The sequence below is a fragment of the Corvus cornix genome, chromosome 17, assembly GCF_000738735.6.
Source record: "Corvus cornix cornix isolate S_Up_H32 chromosome 17, ASM73873v5, whole genome shotgun sequence".
NCBI classification, from domain to species: Eukaryota; Metazoa; Chordata; class Aves; order Passeriformes; family Corvidae; genus Corvus; species Corvus cornix.
The window spans coordinates 1,237,932-1,258,549 of record NC_046346.1 but is presented as its reverse complement, the minus strand read 5'-3'; the positions used below and the strand labels follow the sequence as shown (position 1 = coordinate 1,258,549).

General features: G+C 45.5%; 1 protein-coding gene across 3 annotated transcripts in view; it reads left to right on the top strand.

Moving 5' to 3' along the window:
* Positions 1 to 19,824, top strand: part of LHX2 (LIM homeobox 2) — a 33,949-nt gene extending 14,125 nt beyond the window's left edge. For 2 of the 3 annotated variants that reach the window (XM_010397875.4, XM_010397872.4), the window contains exons 2-5: positions 325 to 530; positions 1,150 to 1,532; positions 9,906 to 10,111; positions 16,650 to 19,824. In XM_010397875.4, the coding sequence (XP_010396177.1) occupies positions 331 to 530; positions 1,150 to 1,532; positions 9,906 to 10,111; positions 16,650 to 16,937 (1,077 nt within the window). In that variant the 5' untranslated portion in view covers positions 325 to 330 and the 3' untranslated portion in view covers positions 16,938 to 19,824. The remainder of the gene's footprint in view (positions 1 to 324; positions 531 to 1,149; positions 1,533 to 9,905; positions 10,112 to 16,649) is intronic. The other variant, XM_010397873.4, reaches the window with a different exon arrangement.
* The last annotated feature ends 794 nt before the right edge of the window (positions 19,825 to 20,618 follow it).

Here is a 20,618-nt window from a genome sequence, read left to right as displayed (position 1 = left end):
TTATTGAACAGCATCTTTTCTTGGTTTGAGACTGGAAAATTCACCAGAAAAAAAAAGTTCTGGGTCTGGTCTGGACGCCTCCCCTAAAATCCAGGGTGGTTTTCTGTTTGTCTCGCCCGCTTCCCCGCCTCCTCCCGGGAAGGTGGATGCGGCGGGACCCTGGGGACTGGGCGCGGGGGCCGGTCGAGGTGGCTGACTCGGAGCGCCCGCTCCTCTGCCAGGAAGAGCAGCAGCTCGGCCCCGGCCGGGCAGGGGGAGGGGGGAGCCTAGCCGAGCTCAAGAGTTTCTCCCTCTCGCTAACGGTCTGTAATTGTTTTCCCCCAGCAGACCATGCCTTCCATCAGCAGTGACAGGGCTGCCCTGTGCGCCGGCTGCGGGGGGAAAATCTCCGACCGTTATTACCTCCTGGCTGTGGACAAACAGTGGCACATGCGCTGCCTGAAGTGCTGTGAATGTAAACTCAACCTGGAGTCCGAGCTCACCTGCTTCAGCAAGGACGGCAGCATCTACTGCAAGGAGGACTATTACAGGTACAGCCTGCCCTCGGCCGCCAGCCGGGGATGGGGGCACTGCCCGGCACTCCCCCGGCTGAGCAGACCCCGTCCTGACGAGACTGCGGAGGGGATCCGTGGGCACGCGTGGGGCAGGCTGTGAGCTCCTGAAACCTCCCCCTGGAGAGGGAGACTCGTGGTGAGGATGAGTCCCGTGTTGCCGGGAAGGGGGCACGGCCCGGGCACAGCTTCCCCCCAGCCTGCTTTGGCTTCTGGGGCCTTGACCAGGCGTGCCCTGCTCGACCGCCTGTGCTGGGCGCGGGGCCGGGGCCGCTCCTCGCCCGCCGGCCGTGCCTCCTCCGGCCCGGGGGTGTGGGCACATTCGCGAGGCGGGGGTCGGTGCCTTTTCCTGGTGGGGTCTGGCGGGGCAGGAGCTTGTGCTGCGAGCTGGGAAACGGGACGGAGTCTCCCCGCGCTCCCGTCCCGGGATGCCCGCCCGACTGGGCTCCGCAAACGTCCCGGCTTTGTGCCGCTGCCCCGGCCGAGGTGGCCGCCCCGGGGCTCGCAGCCCTTTGCCGCCCTTCGGGCAGAACCGGCGAAGGACGGGGTGGGGGGGAATGCACCTCTCACCGTCTCCTCTGGCCTTTCTGTTTTGCAGGAGGTTTTCGGTGCAGAGGTGTGCGAGATGTCACCTGGGGATTTCTGCCTCCGAAATGGTCATGAGGGCCAGGGATTTGGTATATCACTTAAATTGCTTCACTTGCACCACTTGCAACAAGATGCTGACCACTGGCGATCACTTTGGCATGAAGGACAATCTGGTGTACTGCCGCCTCCATTTCGAGACTCTCATCCAGGGGGAGTACCAGGTGCATTTCAATCACTCGGATGTAGCCGCTGGGAAGGGCCCGGCTTTGGGAGCAGGCTCTGCCAACACTTTGGGACTGCCTTATTACAATGGCGTGGGGACTGTCCAGAAGGGGAGACCCAGGAAAAGAAAAAGCCCGGGGCCTGGAGCAGATCTAGCAGCCTACAATGCAGGTAAGAGACCCCCACCTTCCCCCGGAACAGTTCAGATGGTTTGTTTCTGTTCACTTCCAAAGGGGGATTTCCGTTTATTTTAGCTTAAACTGTTAATAATAGTTTAGCTGCAGCATAATTATTGAGATCAAGTGCTGTCAAACTGCAATTACAGAAGCTAATATGTTAGCATTTTTCACTTCAGCTGGAAATAAAATGTTTTGAAGCAAGGTCATCTGGTTAAGGGGGGGAAGAAGGGGGAGTGCAGCCTGAAATAAAATCTGGAAACCAGAGATTTTAAGTTAGCACTTCAGAGACCCGTGAATTTTCTTTAGTGGCTACACTCTAAAGCTGCTGCCGGGTGAACTATTCAGCCCTGTCCTGAGCTCTTGCACCCCAAAGTTTTGGAAGGAAAGAGAGAGAGGAAGTGGCCGTTTCCCAAGGGCCTGGAGTGGGAGGCGGATGGGGGTGCAGGGCTGGGTGTGCCCGGGCAGGGGCCGTGGGCAGCAGGTGTCTGCGGGCAGCACAGAGCCTGCTCACACGGGGGCAAATTCCGCTGGAGTTTTGTTCATGAGACGTGACTCGGAGAAGAGTCGGGAAACTCGCAGCATCCCCTTTGCAGCCCATCGCTGCCCCGCAGCACAGCCCCTGCCCCTGAACCGAGCCCAGCAGCAGGAGGAATGGGAGCGAACTTGGTAGCAGCCGGGGCTCTCTGTATCCAGCAGCAAACTTTCCGACGTGTTTCCTCGTTTAACCTCCCCACCGCCACAGCACTGTAATTTTACAGGCAAAGGAATTCCAGCAATCTCCTACCCCCACATCCCCGCTCCCCTCTTCCCCTCGTTCCACTTCTCCAGGTAGCTGCCACCAGAACGGCTGCCATCACGGGGGCTTCCTGTGCTGCTGCTTGTATGCAACGGGGAAAAAATGCTTGGACAAAACAAAATTCTTAGATGTCGGGTTTATTCGAGGACTTGGAGGCAAAGGTGGGCTCCCTCCCGGTCCGGCGTTTCCTGAGCCGGGCGCTCGGGCCATCCCGCCTGGGCACCGAACTCGTTTCCCTGCGTCGTTCTGTGCCTCGGTGTCCTCTGTGCTTCTCCGCTCGTCCTAGCCTGTTTTCTCTCTAGACCTACCTGGTTCAGACGTTTCCCGTAGGGCGCAGATTTGCCTTTAACATGTTTTGGTTTTTATCCCTGGAGAGGGCGTTCGGTAAAGGCCAAGTTTGCTGCGGTTTGTTTCGAGCCGCATCTTTGCGTGCCCCGACAGCTGCGGGCTGCGCCGGCGGCTGCCGCTCCGCCTGCGCGGGGAGGAGGAGGAGGAACAGGGGGGAGGAAGGCGCGGGGGGGAGACCGAGAAGTGCAGGGGTGGCGGGGGGCTCGGGCTTCGAGCCGGGGGAGGCAGCATGGGAACGGGAGGCTACGGGTGTTTTGCGCCTAAAGGGAGTAACAATAGCGACGAAATGGGGTGGTTTGCACTGAAAATGCAGGGAGAAAAGGCGCATCTCTAACCGGCAAACGCACCGCGGAACAAAATTGCCAGCTATTATTGGTTGAACTAATTGCTGAATAATTTGGAAATAATGCGAAAAGCAGTAGTAGTCCCAGTGGTGAAGGTTGATGAAAGGTGGATGTAGTGTTCTCGCGAGTAACAGTTCAGCTTTAAAACATGCATCAAATATGCATTTTTCCCGTTTAAAAACGTCTCCTTTTCGGAGGGATTAGCTTTTAATTGTCCTTCCGCTGTCTCCCTGTGCAGGGCAGATGTTCAGATTCAAAGGACCTGTAAACCGAATCAACGGCATCTGTCCTGGACAGGAGCACAGCTTGAGAAAGTCTCACTGCTCCCTGACTTCCTAAATAAACCGCCTTTAACTGCATTTTGAAAATTCGTTTACAAAATAATTGCCGTCCGACTTTTTTGTCTTTTAATCTTTGTTTAGAGCCTGCAACTGAAACTTTAGAGATCTTCCTTGAGTAACCTTTGGCTTCTTTGCTTAAGCTATTTATCTACTTAACTATTTACTAGACCTATAATCGACTAATTTATGCGGTAATAAGCGCCATTGATCTTGGAAATCAGACTGGGTTGCTTGTTGATGTAAAATTCCATAAACGAGTAAATTATTGCAAAGCCTTCGATTTTGTGCCTTTGAAAGAGAAACCGTTTAAAAATGTGATAGTTTCTCTTTTCATTCTTAGTGGAACTTGTCATTTCCTTCTCAGAAATGCACTAGAAATGCACAGTGTTGTCCTCTGAGGGGATCTGTTCCTGGTGATTTGTGTAGAATACTTTGTGTAAATAAATCTACACCCAGAGGTGGTGGGAAAAGGGGGACCCATAAACTTGGCAGAGTCGATACTGAAATAATTTTGTAAATTGCAGCAAATATTCATCTGCAACACGAATTAGACTGACTTTTTTTTTTTTTTCCTACTTAAACGAGACTCCGGTTGCAGGGGGATGATGGGTTTAGATGTGGATAGAGCCTGACAAGTGGAAAATAGCTTAGAAGGATGCTGAAACTTCAAAAAGATTTCTTTTTCTTTCTTTTCTCTTTCTTTTTCTTTTCTTTTCTTTTCTTTTTTTTTAAGTGTGTTCCTGTGATCATAATTTCCTCCTTCACTTGTTGGAATGGAGTTTGATGGGTTTTTTAGGTCAGTAAATCAATGGCTGAAAGCTTGCTGAACACAGAAGCACCTGTAAAGAATTCTGAATACTCCCTTTGTGAATTAGACCCCAAACCTCCCACAGCCTGCTATGTTTTATTCATTTGTATCTAGTCTGCCTTTAAGACACTAAAATATCCTGGAAAATGATAGATGTATTGCGCAAACTTGGGGCACGACGAGCTGATAAAATACCCGTAATCTGTGCGAACAGCCAAGATATTAAGAAACACTTCCTTCCTTTGCTAGCAGGAAGATGCCTAGTGCTTCGCTGAGAGAGTGACCGAATATCCAGGCTGGACGTCCTCGGCGGATGGGGAACTGGGACTGGGGGCGGCTTTTTGCCGGGGGAGGGGAGGCTGCGGAGGGCGCCGACCCAGCTCCCGGCAGGCTCGGGGCAGCGCCGGGGACGCCTGGAGCTGACCCTCTCAAGTGGCTGTGTCAAAAGTGGTTTGGTTTTTTTTCCTGACAAAAATGCGAAAAGCCTGGAAAGTTTTGAAGAGCGAATCTCTCTTTCTCCCTCGTTTCCCTTGGGACTAAAATTTCACAAGAAGCTTCTCTGTGACTACTGTGACAGAGCGAGCAGATGGGAATCGCATCTTAAAATCGGAGGTCTTGCAGAGATTTCCTAGGAACAATTAGGGTTTACCCCTTTCCCCCCCTCCTCTTGCTTCTCTCCCTTCTCTCCCTCCCCCCGGGCCGTGGTCACCTTTCGGGTCCCCGGGCGCATCTGGCCCCTCCCCAGGGGGCTGGGGCTGGGGTCGGGGCCGGGGCAGGCGCAGGGGCTGGGGCTGGGGTCGGGGCTGGGGCAGGACGCCGGCACCGCTCCCGCCCCGAAGAGCGAGCGGGGCCCCGGGAGCGTCCCCCCGTTCCCCCGGCGGCTGCGGGGCCGGGGTCCCTCGGGCAGGGCCGGGGAGCGGAGCCCGCTGCAGCCCCGCCGCCAGCCCCTTTCCCCGGCGGGGCGGGCAGCGAGGAGCCCGGCTCGGCCGGGGCTGCCCGGGTTAATCGCGGCGCTCAGGAACTGACCGCGCACTCGCACCGGCCATTCAGCGCCATTCAATTGGCTTAATTGAGGGGAAAAACCCTGGCGGCGGTTCCTCCCGCGGGGCCCGGGCCTGGCCGCCCCTCGCCGGCCCCTTTGTTCTCCCGTCCCGCAGCCCCGGTCGGGCCGAGCTCCCCTCGGGGGGCACCGCGGCCGGGGGGGGCCCGGTCCTTAGGCAGCCCCGGGGGCACCGGGACGCGCAGCCCCTTTGTCCGAGGCGGCCGGCGAAGGCCGGAGGAAGAGGGCTTCTAATCCTGATTCTCCTCTGTCCCGGCCTTGTGATGCTCGGCCTGGGCTCCTTAAGACACTTCTTGAAATGTCAAGGTTGAGGCAGCGCTGTCCTGTCTGTTGCTCCATGGCTTGGCAGAGACACGCTCCTTTCAGTGCCGCCAGGGGTACCTTGCCCGCTCCCAGTGCCACAGCTTCACCCCTTTTAATTCCTGTGGTGAGAAGTTCAGGCATCTGCCTTCTCTAAGTGTCTTCTCCTTCCTTCAAAGAGAAAGACTATGTCTGTTTCTGTCCCAAGTACCACTCAGAGGGCTCCGTCTCACTTCTGTCCCCTTTGAGGATATGGGCACCACAAAGTCCTCTACAAGCTCCGACCAAACAACAAATGTGGCTGCACCCCTGCCTGGTCTAGTTAATCACAAGTTCCCTCTCCAGGCAGCAGGAGGTTAAAACACCCCCTTGACTCCGATTACAGAAGGAAAGGGGTGTATGTTCCTGAGCCACTACTGAGAGATAATGCACACACCAAACGTGTCTCGTTTCATCATTCTTTCAGAATCAGGATTAGTTTTCTTTCTTTTGGTGTAATCTAACATGTCAAACGCAAGATACTAAGAACAAAATTTCCCCCAAAGGAAATTTCTCTTTCTCATCTTCATGTGCCATATCCTTAGCAACCTACTAACTACTAAGCACATGCTTTGCCGAATCCCAAGTCAATGGGGGCTCTGGTGATCTGAGGGTGAAGCAATGCTCCCAAGTTCTCCTCCTCTAACAGAGTTTGTTACAGGCACATCCTGCTTTACGCTCCTGTTGTTGGGTTTAGGGAGGTGTTATGCATTAATCTGCAAAGGGTATTTTGGTTACCAATATCAAAACAAAATGTTTTCCTCTTAATCTGTAGGGATGTAGTGATGCTGTCCATCGACATCACCATCCTGTGACTGGGTGGCTCAAATGGGGCTGAAGGTGTAAGTGCTGCCACTGCTGTGCCAGCAGAGGGTGGGAGGGCAATGGCCTGGGTGTGGGGTCTGGGGAAAGGCACAGGGCCTTGGAAACGTTCTGGGGTCAGAAAAAGAGACTTGGCACTGCTTCAGAATTTATCAAAAAATAGAAGTGAAATGCTCGTTAATTTAAGGTTCCTCTATTCGACTGGAATTCTACCAATTGTGTTTCTGAAATCCCAGCAGGAGCCTGAGCTACTGCGATGGAATGGAAATGTTACATATGGATAGTTCAGCAATTCCTTTGGGAGATACACAGGACACCACAAAAGAACAGGGAAGACAGTGCCTGAAAAACACAGGGTTGCGTGAGGAGCATGTACAGTGTTAGTTTTACACCCTGATGCTTTTTGCAGAAACTCCTCAGCTCTTAAAATCTCCACTTACACCCTTGGCCCGTTCTGTGTGTCTGTGACTGCAACACCCGTGGACATTGCAGATTCTGTGAGAGATGCAGATAATATTAGACTGAATAAAATAGCCTTTTGAGGATGGTGCCAGGCACCACAACCAAACACAAGAGGGGAATTGGCACCAACTAGGACTGTTTATGTCATATTGGGTGATGCCTGGGAGTAGCCAAACCACTTGCTCAGGACAATGAACAGCACACACCCTCATACACTTCCAAAGTCTGTTCTGTAACTTCCGTCATAGACAAGGACATTTTGCCACTCTCAAACAGTACATGTTTACTGTCATTTTAATATTATTTTTACTTAGTAGATAATGAGGTAAAATGATGAGAAATTCCAAGAGTAAGTTGTTCCTTGTCCTATCAGGGTTTGATGAAAAGCTGACACCCTCATTCCATTCTGGGCGGGTTTAGAATCAGTTTTATATCCTTAGATTCTGAATGTATCTCATTCTCTATGGGACATGTTAAAATTCAACTTCTTGCAGCCCTAGGCTTTGTTTTGTTGCTTATTAACAGGAACCAGACCTCAGTCCTGCAGACAGATATTTTGATGCATTTCCTCCTATGTCTCTGTCTTGTTATTTCTTGGAGGGTTTGAAAGCCTCTAAGATGACGCACAAAGGTTTTTCCATTACTAATATTGAAAATTCATTGGGTACATTTTAAAAAGAAGCATGATTTGGTTTTACATTTCCATAACAGAATTTTCTATGAGCATTACTATGTTATTCCTCCCAGTGCCCTTTATATCAGGAATTGTAGCTATGAAGGAGACTGGAGCACATGGGATGACTCCAGATGGGCAGCTAAGTCTCAGATCTTAAACCCAGAAAGATTCCATCCAGCTCCATTACTACTCCATTGTTACTATCTCCCTTTAAGTATCTTACACCTTTTAAATTCAGGTACTTGCAGTTTTCCATGCCGCAGGAAAACAAGCAGAAATGCGTCTTATGGCCAGAATCTGGCACAAGATCCTGAGGTCTGGAAAGGATTTATACAAATGTATGCACATGCACGCACACACGCACACAGACACACACATTTCTACATACAGCACCATTTTTTTAGCTGCTTTTTAATTTGTAGGAGTACAGAAACACACAGAGAAGTTCGAGGCTTTGGACACTTTGGGTGTATCTGTTAAACAAACGTGCTTTTGGGCTTAGAGCTGAATTTTTGCAGGCCTTGCTCTATATTGTGCCACATCTTCTTAGGAGGTTTTGAAAGGCTGAGGTTTGTAAAGCAGCTACTCTAGCCACTGCAAACCTGCTTAGGGAACCTGCATCTTTACTTAGGAACCCGTGCATTTTATGTGTATTTTCTAAACCTGTTTGTAACACATGCCTTTCAGAATGTGTGTGTTTTCACTAGGGCTGAGATCCACTGATGGACAGCATGAATTCAAGTAACACTATAAAGACAGGTCCATGAGATGTTGTAATCAAACAGCAATAGTGGACAATTGAAAACAAACCTGTTCATGTGTTTAAGAAACTTAGCAACAATTCATGTTTTAAACAATTTTTTTTGTCATTTTTTGCATGCCATGTAGAATTTTCAGTTATATCCCTAATTTTTTTATTGGATTTAAGCTCAGTCCTCAATGTTATTTTAAGAGGTTTTCTATGGTTTACTGTATGCACAAATAAATTAAAAACTACTTTTGGTCTACAAGATTATTTTGCTTGGCATTCAACATTTAATACTACTTGATAATTTTTACAGTGTTCCTTGCTCACAGACCTTCTTCTTACGCTTGATTTCTGCAAGTGTATCAACCAGTGTCATTCCTTGATTTCAAAAGGATATGACAGAATTGATCATTCAAACTAGTATTTGCCAACACTTTTTAAAAATGGAAATATAAATATATAAATAATTTTAAAAATTTTCATTTGGCATGCCAGTGAATATGTTGTATTAACAGCTTTATTTCTTTAGCTAGTCAGATTATAGTCATAATTTGCTGTCTGGTAGCCACAAACTTTATTTCTTTTATAGTGTTTCACTTAATGGTCTCCCTTGTACTCTACAGGGTTTCGTTTGATGGAGGAAATAATTATGATTTTAACTAGTCTGTTCCACTGAGATTTAAGTGGAGTGTATTGTGCAGCTCTCTTTGTGTGTTACAGTGCAATTTATAGTGATACCAAGTACAGTAAAACCCTTTACAGAGTTGAGGACAGCTACTGTCCTCCCACAGAAAGTGGAGGAAAAGTTCTGTGGAGGTGGACGGGAGGGAAAAGGAAACAGACCTGACATTTTAAAAGCCACAGAGGGGCAGGCCAGGGTCCTTGCAGACTGGTTATTGTAAGGGAATGGCTGGAAGGTGCAGAAGTATGATCCAGCTGTGCCCAGGTGGGCAAGAGGCCAATGGCCCCTGGGCTGTGCTCGCCCCAGTGCTGGCACTGCTGGGGCACCTCCACTCCTGGGGGCAGCTCTGGGCCACTCATGGCAGGAGAGACACTGAAGGGGCTGGAGCATGGCCAGGGCAGGGAACGGAGCTGGGAAGGGGCTGGAGCCCCAGGAGCGGCTGAGGGAGCTGGGAAAGGGGCTCAGCCTGGAGCAAAGGAGGCTCAGGGGGGACCTTGTGGCTCTGCACAAGTCCCTGACAGGAGGGGGCAGCCGGGGGGGTCGGGCTCTGCTCCCAGGGAACAGGGACAAGTTGAGGGGAAATGGCCTCAAGTTGTACCACGGGAGGGTCAGGTTGAATATTAGGAAACATCTCTTCCCCAAAAGCAGTGGTGGAGCCCCTGCCCTTGGAGGGATTTCAAAGTCACGTGGATGTGGCACTTGGGGACATGGGTTAGTGGTGGACTTGGCAGCGCTGGGTTAACGGTAGGACACAATGACCTTAGAGGGTTTTTCCAAACTAAACTGCTCTACAAATCCATGAAAAGGAGCAAAGGCAGGTAGGGCTTGTACCAGTACGTGCTGTGGTGTGTTGTTTAATTGCTGCACCCAGGGAAATTGCAAAAAAATGTTGGTTGTGGAGCAGAAGATTTACAAGCCTTTTCCTCTTGTTGCCTCAAGCTTTAAGTTGCAATGAAAACGATGGTGACCACTTGGACAGAGACCAGCAATACCCCAGCAATCAAAAAACAAAGCGCATGAGGACGTCCTTCAAACACCACCAGCTGCGGACAATGAAGTCATACTTTGCTATTAACCACAATCCTGATGCCAAGGACTTGAAACAGCTAGCTCAGAAAACCGGCCTCACCAAAAGAGTTCTTCAGGTAAGAGCAGTCTTTTGCCTCGGAAAGTAATCAAAAGATCAATTTTATAATTGAAAAGCCATGGGTTTTGCTGGTTTTCAAGCTATTCTTAATCATTCGTACCTTCTCTGAGACTAAGTTAATTCCCAGAAAGTATGAGAAGAGTTATTTCCTTTCAATTTCTCTAAAGTAGATCACTTGGGTTCTAATTTTTTGTGAGAGTTGTGAACGTTTGGGGCCCTGCTTGTTTTCCTGGAGTTCTTTAATTCTGCTGCATGTTTTAGCTTCCAGGCTGCTGTAAAAAAAAAGTGACTTATTTTAGTTAGTGTGCTCACTGTAAATAGAGAGCTTTTAGTTTAGAAATTCAGAAAACACGTCAATGTTTACCTTTGTAAGAAATTAATCTACAGTTTGAATTCATTTTATCAGGACAAGGAGGAGGGATTTTCTTTCATAACTGAAGCAGACATAAGTGAAATTTTTCAAAAAATCATTTTTATTCATAGTTTAGTAACTTAGAATGAAACAAAACTGCACTTTAAAAGTACTTTTTCTTGCTTCGTGGGAACACACTCCATTTGAGCTATTGTGGGGAGGAAAGGGAACAGTATTAGTTGATTCAGCTGCATTTTAATTTATAGTTCTGACTCAAGAAGTCAGTTTTAATGACCACTTACCCAAATGCCTATATGTAGAGATAAATTTGGGCATGTAGGAGCCACAGCATTCCAGGATCTATTGCTGAAAGTTTTAAATGGATCTTAATTGTAGAAAAAGGATTTGTGACCTTCCTAGAGACAGGTAGGGCTGCGAGCCCAGTCCTGGGAAGCATCGTGGACAGCTCACAAGTCACAGGCAAGTGAAGGGCAGGAGACAAAAACTATTGAGGAAAACTGAATTCACTGGAGGGATCCTGGAGCTTACAGAGTTAACACCAACCAGAAGAAGGAACAAAGGTTTGTAGGCTTCCCAGTAAAATGACAAACCGTACGTAATGATTTCTTGTGGCTACGTTCTCATAGCTGGATTTGGTTTGTTTTTCTGAGGCTGATTTGCTGTGGAGGAACAGATTCCTCTGACAGAGAGTGCACATCCTAGCACCTGGTGTGGTGTCTCACAGCAACTGTCCTTAAACCACACACATGGCTGAAATACTTTACTGCATTGGTCTGTCCTTAGTTTGACCCTTCTCCTCTATTGTCAGAATTTAGACACTGTGGTAATACCAGGTCTGTCCATTCACACCTGAATTACCTGAGAAATTGAACATCAATGTCTAGGAAGTGTCTTTATCTTGATCATCCTTCTTTTCTCTCTTGTCATTCCACACCAACTTTGACTTCCATCTCTCTCTTTTATTTTCACTGAACGGGTCTTTCCTTGCATCTTTTTTCCAAGTTACTGTCTGTGTTTCTTCCTATTCAGAATGTATTTCCTTGTCTCTAAAACTGGACTCTAACCTATTACTCTTCTGTTCCTCTTTCAGTTTCTTCATTGCTTCTTCATTCCATCTTAGACATGTCGCAATTTGCAGTTTTAAGGTGCTTTGTGGCTCTTCTTTTGTTTGTAGCAGAACTTTACAATTCCACCAAAGTTTTGTTATCATTTTGGTACTTGGTGTTTCACTTCTTTTACTTTCAGAGTTAAATACTCCTTTATGTCCAGGCTCCTTTAGCTACAGTGGTGGAAGGTAAAAGCTGGTGGTGAGGATTGTACCCTGAGGATGATGCTGTTGGAGGCAATTCCAGAAAACAGCCTGGAGTGATTTTTTGTCTGGTATCACTTGAGTTTTCCTGCCTGTTATGAGCACTCTGTAGTCATGGATGTTTTGTTTGAAAATTAATTCGGGCCATGAGAACGCAAACTTGTATTTTGTATGGTTTAGAACCCTTGTGCCTAGTTGGCTTATCTCTACCTGTGAGTGGCCATTTTTCAAACAACGAGGTTCACCCATATGAGTTTCAGGGTTGCTCTTTGCTGGGAAAGCTCGTCACGATGTTGGTTACTGAGACAGTGTCACTTGTTATTTCTTTGGAGCCAGAAAGGCTGGCATTCCATCTGTGTCACTGAACACAAAGTGATTCACTGGCACTATTGATCTAAACAAGCATCATTAGCACTGGTCTGTCCCACACCCCGGAGGTGTTGGGACTCGCAGGTGTACGGGCACACTTGCCAGGAGCCAGAACTCTGCCACACTCCCTATCAGGTGTTTGTGAGCTGTTGGATCTTCTGTGTGTTCAGATCTCCATTCAGCTAGTGAAGGATCCTGGCTCTGTGGATACCCTTCATAGAATGTATTTTAAGGGAAAATTCAGGGCAGCAGATAGGGAGAAAGATTCTCTTGTGAAACTAGTGAACTTCCTAGACACACAGAGCAGAGCTCCTGATGATTTAGGGAACAGCTGTAGTGCCCTTGCTGTAGAGACAGCCCCACATGACATGTAATGAGGGGACTTTGTAGATGAGCAGAGAATTTGAGGATTTTCCAAATGATCTGTGATACTGGAGTTGGAAGTCCTGACTGATGTCTTTGCTTTATATACAATTTGTCACCAGCTGCACACATCCAGTGGTGGGATGGCCTGGAAATGTAACATTCTGCTTCTCAGAATGCATTTCCTTCAATGCTTTCATAATGCACGCTGTTCTCCTGAAGTAGCCACATTAGAATCATAGCAAACTTATTTATATTTTTAACACCTATTTTTATTTTGTTTCCTTCCAATTTAAGTTTACACTTGCAATTTAATTCATGTATCTCTTGTACTACAGCTGGGGAACACAAGCCCTTTATTGTAAGCTATCATTTGTAATTAAAGGCCCCGGCTAATTGTGAGCTAACTAACCTAACTGGCATAAACACTGCTCTTTGGGGAACTGATCTTTCTTTCTGTGAGTTTAGAAAAGGAAGGTGGAAGTAGATAGCCCCGAGGAGGTATGGTGTGTTAGCTATAGGTACATACCTCTTCTCTCCCCAGGGGGCTGGATTAAGATTATCCACAGCCAAAGCACTTTAGGAACACAAAGCATCATTTTTCAGTGTGTGTCTTGTACACCACTTATTTTTTGTTGAGTCAGTCCCCAGTGAAATCGCTACCAGAACCCTGCAAAGATCGCTGCATGCGTTTGGACTTTGCTGGTCCAGATTCCAGTAGTCAACAAGCCTAAAATGTTCCCATCCCATGTGGGGATCTGTGCTGCCCTTTGGTGAAGGTTTGCTTTAGGTGGCAGGCTCTTCCCGAGCTCCCATTCTTTAAACATCTCTTTGACTGTACAGTTGCTAGTTACAGCAGAGTAATCACAATGTGTGTGCAATGAGTGAACGTAGTCTGCTTTGTGGTGCTACATCCTCTATATTTTATTTCTCCACTCACTAGTTAGTGAAATTCAGAGAACCTCAACGTCTCTAGGTAGCTGTGTGAATGAGCGAAATTTGGTTTAAAAATTTGTTTTAGCAGAAGCTGTTCACACAGCTAATATGTAACAGATGCAGCAATGGAGGTGTTACAAACCAGAAAATAAAGTTGTCTAAGGTGATGATCCCATTAACTTCGGTATCCAAATCCCTCACAACACTTGGTGTGTTTATTTTCAACACTCCCTTATAATATGGAGATGTTATTTTTTTCCTATTTGACTTGGTGGAGACAAAGAATTTGCTGCACAGATCACTGAAGAAGGACTGCAATATTTTCACCTCAGTAAATATTATTCCGCCTAACTGCCGAGTGCCCAGCTCCTCGCATCCAGCCTGGCTCACCGGAGTGTGGGAGCAGCAGTGGTGGGTCTTGCAGCTGCTTTTTATTTTTCACTGGGAGTTTTGGTCTGTATTTCCTCCTTTGATTTGAAATAGCTCAGCCTTGTACTGATACAGTTGGACAGAAACCCACTAAATACTTCCCAATGATTTTGTTTATTCCTCAGTCCTGAAGGAATTGTGTAATTGATGTGAGATAAGTCCTTCTGGAAGGATTCTTTCAGTTCTGTATGTCTGGGTGGTTATTTCTGCCATGCCCTTCCAGGTGCAGGGCCTGAGCTGCCCATGGGGCAGCTGGCTGTGCTGGCCTGTGGTGGGGCAGCCCCGGCTCCAGCCCTGCCCACTGCTGTCCCCACTGGGATAATGGCCAGGCCCACGGGCAGGGGCAGCCCCACAGCTCAGGGGACAGCGCTGCTCCTCTCTCACCACTCTCTTACACGAAGGCTTTGCTGGGATGTCAGATCTTAAGCACATGCCAGAACGTCACTACAGCAATAAAAATGTTATCCCTTTCTATGATAAGAAAAGGTGTTTTCAGAATTCAAATTAACAAATAATTAGATGTATTTTCAGTAATAATACAAATATTTATTATTATACAATTTTAAAGCACCTTATAACTATTAACTGATTAACCTTGACAATATTCAAGTGGGGAGGGAAGTGAAAGCAGTCATATAATCTCTATTTTTGGGTAATACTTGCAGGATTATGTGATATTTTCAATGTCTAACATGGATTACCGCTAATAAAGAGACAATGAACCATGTTATATGTGCAGCTCCTGAAAGCAGTGTGGGTGCTCACTGGTAAGGGCAGCTGAGCTCAGGTTTTCATATTAATGGAAGATAAAGGGAAATACATAAAAACCAAGAATCTTGCTCACTTTACATGCTACATGTTTCCAAAAAATACCATAGAGCCTCTTGCCCTGGTAAGGTTAAGGAGCAGCTGGACACTTAGGAACAGTGTAATGTTTGTCATATTTGAATATAAAAATATGGGTATTTTAATGAACATAAATGTGAAATTATGCAGCAGTAGGTGTATCTACAACTGGCCAAGTGGTTTGTCTGTTCTGTTTTAATTATGCTGTGGCTACGTGAACACACATAGCGACAGCAGCCAGCTCCAAACTCCATTTCACAGCTGTTATCCTTCATACAATTGCCAGAAGGTATTTTAAAGAAATCAACCACGAAATTATTTTGTGGAACAAATAGAAATGATCTCTTACTGAAAGGTAAAAAATCCTGTAAAAGTTCCAATTGCTGTTTTTGCCATTCCTGAGCAGTTGGCTTGAGCCTTTGTGACTTAAATGACCAGAACAAAGTGATTGGCTTCACTCACAGCCCCTGCACTCGAGGGGCTCTGAGCAGTCCCACAAGAGGACACCGCTTGGGAACGTGTCAGGCAAAAGGATCACTTCGGGGTTTGCCCCTTTTTGACCACATTGCTGGTCTGTAGCAGGTTTACTGCTATACTGGATTCTTATAAAATCATGAGAATATTTTTACCTGTGCTGGTTTAGGAGAACTTCTCTTTTTGTACATGAAACTGATAAACAGCCTTTAAATGAAGCGTTTTAACAAAGCAAGTGACAGCATAAACTGGCTTAAAATACTGAGCTTTCAGAAAAAAGGACGTGTAGGGATGTGATTTATGTGTGGCCCTTGAATTTGTGCCTGAGGATTATTTCCTTGTGGCATTCCCTGGAGAGAGTGTGAGAGACAGGATGTGCACATTAAAGACCTTTGGCTGGGGGAGAAAGCTTTCCAGGGAAGGAAGAGTGCTCAATAGGGGGAACTTGCAGCTGGAGCATCCCTAGATGAGAAGAAAGGTGGAGAGAGGTGAAGCAGCCAAGGCAGGTCCATCAGCTGTGACTGCAGTGGGAGCACCCCCAGCTCTGCCCACGTTCCTGCGGCGCTGCCTCCCTCCCTCCCGGCGCTCGGCTCAGAGCCCATCCCGCGGCAGGGCCAGGCAGCTTTGGAGCCAGGAGCACGGGCTGCTGAGTCCTCAGGAGTCCCACACACTCAGTTTCCCTGTCCTTCACTCAGATAATCAAAGAATGCAAGAAGTAGAAACCTTGGAAAAAATTCTACGTGGATGCTTTTCCTACTGAAATCACAGTTTTCGATGCAATGTGGGTCTTCAATACCTTTCCAGCCCCTTTCCCCAACATTATTCCAGTACTGAAAACATTTGATAAAGGAAACAGGCATAGGTGAAGAAAGCTGAAGCATTTGAGAAAGAATAAGAGAAGAGCAAGAAAGAGGGACAGTCCTTTCAGAAGAGGGGAGCACTGCAGGCACTGGGATGTGAGGGAACTCCTGGGTGAGCAGGAGCCCGTGGGAAGGCAGGGTGCCCTGGGCTGTGCCAGCAGCACTTTGGTGGGAGATGGACATGAGATACAAGGGGGGAAACTCCTGATTTTGTGTTCATCAGGTGAGTGGTGTTTGTCTCACCCAGACAAATGCTGCAGGGATCGAGGGCTGTCGAGGATTCTGCACGCTGCCAAATTTCTCAGCATCCTTTCACATGCCCTGTGCAGACAGAGTGCCATCCTCTGTCCTTAGTCCGCTCCTGGCCCAGGCAGACTGTTTCCAGGGATTGAAGGAGAGGGAAGAAGGAATATTTTGCAGACAGAAGCCGCTTCTCATGGCTAGGACTATTTTTCTAATATGTTACCAGTAAAAACATCTTTCCCAATTCCAGCACTGATGAATTTGTGAATATGCTTTTGCTTTTTTAAACACTGCAGGTCTTTAAATGCTACCCTGTTATATTAAATTATTTCAGGTTTGGTTTCAAAATGCTCGAGCCAAATTCAGACGGAACCTCTTACGTCAAGAAAACACAGGGGTGGATAAGACTTCAGACTCAACACTCCAAGCAGGGACCCCCTCAGGTCCTGCCTCAGAAATATCCAATGCCTCCATGAGTCCATCCAGCACTCCCACTACTTTAACGGACTTGACTAATCCTACTATGCCAACTGTGACGTCGGTCTTGACATCAGTGCCCGGAAGTCTTGAGGTTCATGAATCTCGAAGTCCTTCACAGACAACTCTTACAAATCTTTTCTGATGACTCTTTCTTAATAATTTCTTTAAAAAAGAAATTATTCTTAGCTGAAATTCCAAGTGTATTTTAATAGAGGCTTTGAGCAACTGACTAACCACAGTTAGGATCTCTCCTAAAAAACCGAAGGAAAAGTAGTGTTCTGGTATTACGGAGTATGGACTGAAGAATAACTTGGAAGATCTATTGCAACACAACATTTGTGTAACTGTACAGTTTTGTGGACTGAGCAAGGGAAACAGCAATTAATTTAAGTTGGCTAAAGCTTCTGTATTTTCAAAGACTGCCATGTGCCTTATATACTGTTTTATCTACATTCTTTGGATTCCATGTCCACTTCTCTCTTTTTCTCTCTGTATATTTATGACCAGGGCAAAAATGTTAAAGAATTTGTTACTTTGAATAGTCCTAAGCCTTTCATTGGTTGCTTTGTTGTTTTAGAATTTTAAGGTCGAAGTCTGTTCGAATACCAGAATTTGTAAAATCTAACCAGTAATAAAACCACTTATGGAAACTACTTGGTAATGGCTGCAATTACGTTTAACATTAGTGTCACAATCAAGGTAGGCTGACTGGATTTAAAAGGGTTAGAAAACTGCACTTCAAACACAGTGTCTGCCTAGGAAAAACCCTAAATGTGATGTACACATTCCTCTGGTTCCTAAAGCATATATGGGTGAGAAATCCAGCTTGTACAACAGACTAGGTATCTTCATTGTAGAGAAATAATGTTAGTTGCAGGTAGAAGTTATCAGATAATGTTAAAACTCAAACAGAAGAACTATACTTAATTTCACCACGTGAAGGAAACCTGACTTTGACCAGCATGTATGAATCTTGCTTTTGTGCAAGACTGTGGCTTGTCCCATGTCCTGGAGGAGGCCAGCAGGGGTCCCACAGCTGTGTGGCCACAGCTGGTCCATCACAGAGGTGGACACTGGGAAAGGTTTGCCCTAGGAAAAAGGCAGAAGTATTTCAGGTTATTTTACAACACTGGTGGGCAAAGTTGAGGCAAAATTATGTTTTATAAAGTCACAGCCTTGCATTTTTTCTAATGCTTTGAAGGAATAAAAAGCCAAGGAACAATATATTATTGACACTAAAAGTGGTTATTCCTTTAATCATTATGGACCTTTCAATACAATTGAATTCCTTCTCCCCAAAAATCTCTGCAGAATATAACTCATATTTTGCGTTTTTTTCCTACTGTTTTTAAAGTTGATTTTCTGTAATAAAAGAAATACCTCAGCAAAGTTTAAATATGTATAAGAACGAGTCTACACTATGCTGTTTGCCCAGTAGGTTTAGAGGTTTGGAGTGGTACATAAGATGCAGATGGTTGCTCCTTTTCAAACCTGTTCCAATCAGTTCTTTCAGTCAGATGTTGGGTTGTACTGGCCAGCTCTCTAAAACTAATCCCTCATTCCCATTGGATCAGAATTACCAAAAGATTATTCCAAATAAACAGCAAAGTAGATGCCAAGATTTGTGTTCTTTGCCCTTCTCAGGGCATTGAAGATGGTTTTGTAGGCTGGACTCTTTCCTAACAATGTTTTGGTTTTTAAAATGCTACATTTATTCAGTTTTCTGAGCTGCAAATTGGCTATTCTTGTGCAAGCCAAATTCCTATCGAGATCAGGGAGAGATTTCAGAGCATGAGGACTATGGGATAGAAAAGCTGACATAATTAGGTCATTTATTAACCTTTTTTACACTTCATCTTAAAAAACCCCACGGGTGAGCTATGAGTAAAGCGAGACAGTCCTCAAAGATGGGAACTAGCTGAGATCCGTGAGAGGGATTGAGGTCTGGTCACCAAACCTAGGGGTGGCAGAGTCCGTTGAGTTTATGCACAGTGATGAGACATTAAAAAAGATAATTTATGTTGGATTTATAAATGTTACAGGTTTATCCAGGACATTTTTCCTCGTAATCCAAATGTCTAATAAGGATGTTGTGCTGGTTGGTGGACTGTAATAGATACATACCTGCCTTTCAAAGCTGTTCTGACACAGAGATTCTGCTGTTTGTAATGTTTTGTTCATTGTCAATCACCTTGGAGATTTTTTTTTTTTTTACATGCTTAGCTGGATCTTTTCTTGATTTAAAAGGCAATTTTGGTCCACCATTAAATGGTTACAGCCCATAATTAAAACCCAGTGTATTAACCTGTAAACAGTTTAAACATTCTGAATCCTGAAATCTGAAGTGTTACAGCAAATGTAGCGGAGAACAATTCCAATGGTTCTTTAAAACTGTACTGCTATTATTTGTGATCTTGTATCTTAACTACCTGAATCCACGTGGATGGAAATACCTTTCAAATCAATTCTCAATACTGCCTTTTCAAACACCTGACCTTCATGAAGGGGAATACTCTCATGTTAATCTTATCTGAAACCTATACGAGACAATTAGAGAAATTGTCTGGTTTAATCAAATCAGGGATTTTGCATATAAATAAGAGACAATATTCTATGTAGGGTCTTTATGTAGGTGCATTAGGATTCACTCTGGCTCCGATGACCTATGTTGTCCCCATGATTGTTTCAATCCTGTGGTATTGTTTGGTTGTTTAGAGCTTGTTGGTTTTGAATGCTGTACATTTTTTTACTACTGCAATCCTAATGTTTCTTCACATTCTTGTACAGTTCCACATTTGATGTATTAGTCTGAAATTCTGTTAAAAACATGAACAAAAATGGAAATGATATTTCTTTGGAAGTGTATTTTTACTGTATATCTAATTTGAACTAGTTGAACATACTTCTTTACATTTTGCATGGTAGGTGTGTAGTTCATTTTTTAAATATGAAAGAGACTTAATAGTAACTTAGAACAAGAATATAATGAAACTATACAAATATGGAAATACATACAATGATTTGCTACTTTTTGACTCAAGAAGCTTTTTGAAATACATTTTACCTAGTTTATTTAAGATAATGCAGATATTTTGTCTTTGAGTTCATACGTAATACAGAATATAAGAGGGGATTACATACTAGAAAAACTTTCAAGTCAACTTGGTACTCACCAGCACAGTGGATTATTCTTGTCAAACAGAGAAAGGACATTTGATTTTAAGAGTGCTGAATATATTTTGATCTACAGCAGAGAGGGATGGGATTGCTGCAAGTGATATGCAATCACAGCTTAAAATTTATTGACTCTATTAATGGCTACATTTCATAAAACTTATTTTTTATTCAAATTATCTAATTTTGGGAAGAGAAGACCAAGGATCATTATACTAATGAAGAAGCTGAATGTGTGCCCTGGAAGCAAAAGTCAATTTATCAAATATACTATGGATGCAGAGGGTGCCTCCAAGATATTTTGGTTTTCAAACTATCTCTTCCTCCTGGCTGTTTAAAAACCCCACATAACGAGGTCACTTTCCTATAACTGTTTTCTATTTTTTGTCTGTTGGAAGGAAGCTTAGGCACCTGTAAGAACAATCTTCATCTAAAAGAAAAGGAGAAAAAGACACAAATCAAAATAAGAATCAGGCTTTGTCCTTAGGTGTGACGATGGCAAAGATGTCCAGGTGACTGAAAGAAGTCAGTGGAATGGCCTGTGCGTTTCTGAGTCCCTCTCACCTGTTTTTGCACAGGCTGCAGGTGAAACCCTGCTGCACACAGAGGGAGCACACACACCAAACCCCTACCAGCATCAGACCTGTCC